At 28.2% G+C, this 7703-nt stretch overlaps 1 protein-coding gene across 1 annotated transcript; it reads right to left on the minus strand.

Moving 5' to 3' along the window:
* Positions 1-1627: 1627 nt before the first annotated feature.
* LOC140891961 (inorganic pyrophosphatase 1-like) lies at positions 1628-2978 on the minus strand. The gene is made up of 4 exons (XM_073300679.1): positions 2814-2978; positions 2618-2739; positions 2320-2524; positions 1628-2222 (listed from the first exon to the last, which is right to left on the minus strand). Exons 1-4 carry the CDS (start codon positions 2949-2951, stop codon positions 1851-1853), a joined length of 837 nt encoding a protein of 278 aa, XP_073156780.1. The 5' UTR covers positions 2952-2978; the 3' UTR covers positions 1628-1850.
* Positions 2979-7703: the final 4725 nt, after the last annotated feature.

The following is a 7703-nucleotide window of genomic DNA, read 5'->3' on the forward strand; positions in this document are numbered from 1 at the left end:
TTTGTAATAGGTTACGCAAAACAATGGTGGTAAGAATGAATCCCTGTTTCTAAATCTTGGTATGCATAATATATAAGATATCATAATTTTGGCCAATCTTTAACCGACTTCAATGCCGCCACGTTTATGCATGATATAAACGTAATTTATTTATATTTTTATAATAATTTTTATATAAATCATGCTTAATAATATTACTCAATAAAATTCTCAAAATATTAACTTTTACTATTTATTAAGGTTGGGCATAGTAGAGTAACTAAATGGTGTCATGGTCTGTTTTTTAAACTTTCTAAACTACTCTCACCCCAATTATCCACATTCTCTCGGTTATAGGTTCCAACTTCCAACTAATTCACATCCCTTATTTCCCTCCCAAATCCCAAACATATGCATTCCTCTTTATTTTCTTTTTTTTTTTTTTTTGAATTACTTTCTTATTTTACAGATCTAAGTGAAATATATTTTTCAACCCAACACAAAAATTATACTCAAATTTTTTTTATATATTTCTAGCGAGTACTATATTTTTTATCCATTGCTTACGTTAATATCTTTTATCGCACATGCATTGCATGTACTTATTTGTTAGTATTTATAAACCTTTTTGAAAGAGAGAGATGAAAAAAAAAATTTACCTATTTTTTTATAATATATTTTATTCTAAATAAGACATATAATCATTTAAGGGAAAATATAGATAAATATTATATAATATCTTATTAAATATGATGGTTAAATATAAATAAATAATTGGCTAAAATATGATTTTAAAAAAAAAAGAAGAATTGGCTAAAATAGTTTTTATGATATTGTTTATTTAATTGATTAATGAGATGTATTTTTAAAAATATTTTAAATATTTTTTGTTAATAAAAAATTAAATCATGATCTCAAAATTAATTATTCCAGATATGTAAAATTATTTATGGTAGATATATATAAACAAAAAATCTAAGTAAAATAGATTGCTTTGATATTTTTTTTTATTAAATTAAGATGAATTTTAATTTTTTTTTTCTTATTTTGTAAAAGTATTTTTGGTTTATAAAAAATTAAACCGTGATCTAAAAATAATTATTCTACGCCTTTTTGTATTTTATTAAAATATATATGACATAGATGTTTCATGTTGATTAATCTTGATATGAAAGATGGTTTGATTAAACATAACTTCAAAGACATTATTAGATAAAATATCGTTTAATTTGGTTTCAACATGCATATGTTTTTTTTCCACTGCTACAAACAGATGAAAATAATAATATGATGAGCTCTCGCTCGATCCACTCTCAAATATATATCCTGCTTGGGAATTTCAAAGATTTTCTTCACAAATTAAGGTAACTAACTATTGAATTTATATATGCTACGTACTCAAGATCTTGATGTTATTTTTGCAACAGTTAGCAGCCTCCAAGGGGATTACTGGACTGGTAAAAGAATTAACATGAAGAAGCTAGGTACTTACTTGTTTATGAGAGATCATATATCTAATTATTTGTTCGCCTTTACATGATCGAATCCATGGCTCAGATTATTGGGCATGCAACATCACTCTTCAGTGTAATGCAAAGATATCAATTTGTCCAAAATATTTAGTTAATGCAACGTTGTTCTGTACAAGTTGTAACATTAAATTTGTTTTCTAAATACTGATCAAAATACTTAGCTTGTTAGGTGGCTCCATGTTTATGCGAACGTAATTCAGAAATTTTGTCTATATTTCACATTTAGTCTACTAATTATCTGATGCTTTCAAAACACAAAACACATCTTAAAACATTCTACATACACGCGAAAAAGGCGAAACGGCCAGCTGCTGTTTAATCAACAACCAAATTATTCACTCATATCTGTAATTGATGGACTCGAAGGACATGGGGACTGCTCTCATGTGCTGCCATTGGAATGCTGCTGAACTTACAATCCACCATCAAAGCCGATTGAACCGCGCTTTCTTGAATCCTGATTTTTTCTATAAGTTGTAGTAGAATGCTTTCCAGCTCTGCTCCATCCATCCATTCATGGATTTCTGCTCTGATGCGTCCCAGATTTTCGCGTAACAAATTCCACGCTGGGAAGTTCTTTCTTGGCATCATGAAGTCTCCTTCCTCCAGCTGCAAACTCGGGCAGAAATCGCCTAAACCGTCGCCAAGATATATCATCCTCTTCTTCCCTTCTTTGACTGCAGAGCATTTGATCCTTTCCACAATCATACCCTTTCATTAATTAAACAAACGCAAGATCAGTACACGCTCAAATAATTAATAATAATTAAAAAAAAACAGTACTCAAGATTTTATTATATATACATACCTTGCACATGTTTGGAGGGCAAGGATTGATGCATCCATGAGGAGACGACTTGAAATCAACGTAAGGAGAGATCCTCAACCTCCCTTCATCGTCCTGGTAGCTCGGGTTCGTGTTGATCTCGGAGAAGCAATCTTTTATTCCCAGGTGATCAAGAATCGTCTCAATGAAGAAGGTGTTGGCATCGCTCACTATCCTCAGATCACACCTAAAAATTTATGAAAACATAAATCAAAACTCCAAAATCTTGACCACCCAATTCGATATATATATATTATATATGTAGATGTATTATACGTACCCTAAAGCATGGGCCGTTTTGATTGCCGGGACTATGCGAGGATGTATCGGAACCGTCCTCAGCACTAGTTTGATCTCTTCAATGGAAAATCCTCGCTGATGGAATTCTAACATCATCCTATCCTGCAGCATCGTAAAACAAATTAAAGAAACAAATATATTGATATTACTTACCGTTGAAAGATCGATACACGTACCATGAGTGAGTTCCAAGGCATTGTGGGGAGAAGCTTATTGAACAAATCGGTGGCGCCATGTTCGTCCACCACCCAATTGTCGCTGTCGGGCTCTATGATCGTCTTGTCAAAGTCGAAAACCACCATGATTCCGGCCATGACAAAGAGAAGAGGAATAGGGTGAAGATTTATGTTTCGTGAAAACGTAATGGAGACTTCGTAAGCGGGGGTTGGGGGTATATATTTGGGGGGAGGGATATTGAGTTTGTGTAAACCAACTAGGATTCCACTTTAATTTCCTTAACCAACTAGGATTCCACTTTAATTTCCTTTTAAATACAAATAATACTCAGTTTACGCGTGTATTTAAAGCCACTCGTATGTATTTGAAAATACAAATCTTGGCTTCAGAATATATGCATGTCTATCTATTTAAATCAAAATCAAAGTGTCATGAAAATTTCATCTTCAACGTTTAATAATTAATTTATTATTGGTATCTAAAAGAAGGTTATAAATATTATAATGAGTGAAAATTATTTTGGTACATGAACTATAGATAAAAAGTCAAATTGGAATATGAACTATTGAAAATGGTTTAATTGGTATATGATCAAACTCAAAAGTTAATTTTGCCAATTACTTAAATTGCTTTTAAGTTTAATATTGTTATTAAATTTATTAATTGAACTACATACATATTTTTTTCTTTTAAATTATTATATTAATTATAATTGTAAATATAAATTCATATTTACTAATTACTATACTATAAAAAGAAGATTATATATCATGTATACGAAAAAAGTATTCAATGTAAAATTTGTAGATCATAAATGAAAAGACACAAACATATATATCATTTTTATTTTGATTTATATAAATAATAATATTATAACATAGATAAAAAAAAAACAATATCTTTTATTATATATTTGTAATATATATTATTTTTGAATATATAATTTATCAATTGTTATATATATGTGTGTATATGCATGTTTATATTAATTAATATTTACAATATTTCGTACAATAAGTACGATCCTTTGTTTATAATCTAAAATTTAAATAATTAAATATAAATTTATGCTTATAATTGTATTAATAAAATGATTTTGAATAATAAAATGTGTATCTATTTTAATTTTAAAAAAATATTAGACTTTAAAATAATGTAAGTAAAGGGTAAAATTGTCTTTATAAGTTGATTATGTACCAATTAAACAATTTTCAATAATTCATGTACCAATTTGATATTTTATCAATAGTTCGTGTATCAAAATGAATTTTACTCATATTATAATATTATATTGATATTCCCGACTAATGAGTTCTCTGATTTATTCAAATAAAGTACAATGTTATTCTTTAGAAATAAAATAAATTGTAAGAAGAATATGTGTGTAATCCAAATGAAACAACCAGCCACGATTATTCATTCCATCATGAAATAAGAATTAATTCTGACTTGTTCTTAAGGCATGTCCAAATTATTTAAGTAGATAAATATATGACCAGTGTTTAGGTGTTTAATTCAGTTTACATGACTAACATATTTAGTTTGTAAATTATTGGGTTACTTCGGGATTTTTTCAGTACACACTGGAAAGTAAAGAAACGACCCATGTTCCCATGTCATTAGGAAAAAGATAATTAATTCGAACTTGAAGAGTCTCATAAAGACTCTATTTATTCCTTTTATTATTTTGATGTATATGCAAAAATAAATAACTATGGAAGTAAATAGGAGAAGATGATTTAAGCTGGCTAGTGTGCTTTAAATTAATTAAGAGATCTATTTTCTTGAAATTTGTAACCAAATGAATGGGTTATACGTTCTAATTTTTTTTAAAGATTTTTTTTATTATATGCGCTCTCTTTTTTTCTTTTTTTTTTTTTCAATTCATTTTTTTTATATTTTATTATATCGGCTAATTCAAGAATTAGGTATTAATTTTAGAAAAACTCAATTGAATCAATTAATTCAATTCAATTTTCCATTTTCTAAAAAAATATTCGATTAATCGAATTATAAATAATTAAATTTCTATTTTTTATATTAGACTTTATATATATTTTATAATATTTGTTGGACGTTTTTATATTTAATATTGTACTCAATTTTTTATTTTTAATTTTTACAACCATAACATGTTTTTCTATGACAAAAATGTCTTATTCAATTATTAAAATTTTAATTATTTTTAAATAAAAATCGGTTAATTGAGTTATCGAGATGAAGTAACCGATATTTTAATTCAGTTCAATTAGCTTAAAAAAATTGTATATTAAAGTTTTCCCTTCCATTTTACAAATTTTTTTTAAAAAAATCAATGAAAGGAAAAACAAATCTCGAAGAATCTAAATTTTGGAAAAATTAAAACAAAAGGCAAAAAAATAAGACAAAGGTTCAAAAAATATATTTAAATTATATTATAAAAGAAAGTATGAAATGAACTCTATATGGCATGTCCATTCCTTTGGTTTGTTAACATGTTTGATGGAACTGGAACAGATCAGGGGTGTTCGGTAAATTCGTTAGTTCCGGCTTCAATTCTATAGGACGTTCAAGATTATGTGGTGTTTTTGGATAGATTAGGTACATGTGGCAAAGTTGTGTGTGCATTCCAAATCACTTTTGTTGTCACTAACACGTACATCATGATAATAGTGCATTATAACTTTAGGACTGTTAACATAAAATTGAGTTTCGCTCAATTCGATTATTGAATCTCTTCGATTATACACATATGTATTTGTCATGATCGAAATACTATTGTTGTTGGAATAGAACAAATAGTAAGCTTCTATTTGTCCCACTGAACGACTGATATAGGCGTCTACTGGTCCAGCAGTGAGTTTAGCAGTGTTAGCCACTGAACTCCTTCTTTCTCTAGATCTCCAAAAGTCAGCCAACAAAGATACGGTTGTGCAAAAAATATTAACTGGGAGATTGACTCGCATCATCCGGTTCAACTGGTGTATGAGAGGAAATATAAAAGCAGTAGATGACATAGAGATTGTTTTTGGATGTTCGGATACTCAACTGCTCCTACGTCACCCCTTATTCTGTCTCCAGACGGTATCACTAGAATAATTTGACACGACGTCCCACCTCAGGTCAGGACTTACCCCACTGCCTAACACCAAGACTTCTAGTAAATTTACTGATTTCAACCCTCGGCTGAAAACAGATTACAGAGGTTTACAACACCTCTACTCATGTACGAATACAAAGTTTGTAACTAAACACTAAGCACAGAATGATCCTATGAGATTTGATATGACTTGATGTGTGTGTTGGTGTTCTTCGACTTTTATGAGTGATCTTCAATGTAAGCATGAACCCTTCCTGTATGAATGTAATAGCTGAAAGTGTTCAACTGCGATTGTTTCTTTGATGAGTGTTGTGAGTTTTTGTAAGCCGACCAGTTCTACCGTTGGTTGTAGTCTCTAATTATAGTGGCAAGATAACGGTGTCTTGATTCAAATACATCCGTTGATAAATAGACGTTTTCTTGTCGTTTAGCTCACTGTATAAAGGTACATTGTGACTGTGTAGATTTGAATTTGATCAGTGTACTAGAGACCGTAGGTTAATAGATTTAACTGGTTACAAGAGAGTTTCTGTTGAGTTTCTCTGTTGCTTCTGTTGCTTTCTTAGTTTGTTTGCTGGTTTTCTTTTGTTTTGTTGATATTAACTGTTGTGACTTCGATCTGCTTATCTGAGTAGCTATCACTACTGCTGGATAGCTCTGCTGGTTTGCTACTTGCAATCAATCATCTTGTAGCTCTGTTACTCTACTGCTTCTGCTGCTAATGTTGATTATTTGTCATAACGCTAAAACTTGGATATAAGAAATCCTAACAATATTTATATATATTTCATGAAAAAAAAAAAGCAAATAAAACAAAACAAAACGTATAAATAGATGGAGGCTCATTTTTACAAAAAAAAATGATTGGGCCTCACATACATTACAAAACCTTAATCATTTATTATAGTTAGAGATATTAAATACACAGACAAAAATAAATGTCATATAAAAATATATATAGTTAAACATATTGATTTTCTTATCAAATTATTAATAAATAAATTAAAATAATATTATTTTACTTTAATTACAGTCGAAAACCATAAAGTTTTAAAACAAAAATGTTATGAGTTTATCATAATTATAATAAATAAATTTATCTGTTTTTATTAATTATTATAAAAAGTCCAACCAAAAATTTTAAAATGATAAAATTGTGGTAATAAAACAAAAACCATTTTAGCATTAACAAAAAATCTTGTGACACGGTCTCATGAGTCAATTTTTTTATTATAAATATGAGTAGGATGGACCCGTCCACAAATAAAGATCCGTGAGACCGTTCGTTTCACTGGAAACCTACTCGATAAGATTTTATCATTATTAATTACAATGTATATGATAGAAGGTTGTTTAAAACAAGTACAAACTTTTTAATTATAGTGTATTGACAAAAATAATAAATATATCTATCATTATATGTTTATTTTTAATTATAATAATCGAGATATGTTTACGAAAATTATTTGTTATGAATCCATCAAGCAAACATACCATAAATTTCAAAAAAATTCTTAACACATTGCCTGAAGACAAAAGAAATTTTTATTTAAAAATAGACCAAAGTATATTAATATTGTTAATACGTAACAACATGATTAAACATCGGTGAAGTAATACACTTTTATTCAATATTATTAGCATTTAACCGACTAAAAAAAGCGATAAATAATATATTTTAAAATAAATTATAAAAAATTCAAAATAAATTCAATACTGAACTTTTCCGTTTTTTATGTAATTAATATAAATCAACTTTTATAAAAATATAACATGGTCATTACTATATAATATTTTAATAGAAAAATAA

The sequence above is a fragment of the Henckelia pumila genome, chromosome 3 (assembly GCF_033568475.1).
Source record: "Henckelia pumila isolate YLH828 chromosome 3, ASM3356847v2, whole genome shotgun sequence".
NCBI classification, from domain to species: domain Eukaryota; kingdom Viridiplantae; phylum Streptophyta; class Magnoliopsida; order Lamiales; family Gesneriaceae; genus Henckelia; species Henckelia pumila.

Coding starts and splice junctions, on each gene's coding strand:
- LOC140891961 (XM_073300679.1), bottom strand. CDS start 2,951: ATGGCCGGAATCATGGTGGTTTTCGACTTTGACAAGACGATCATAGAG. Junction 2,740..2,813: donor TGCCTTGGAACTCACTCATG/GTACGTGTATCG, acceptor ACGATGCTGCAG/GATAGGATGATGTTAGAATT. Junction 2,223..2,319: donor GCCCTCCAAACATGTGCAAG/GTATGTATATAT, acceptor AATTAATGAAAG/GGTATGATTGTGGAAAGGAT.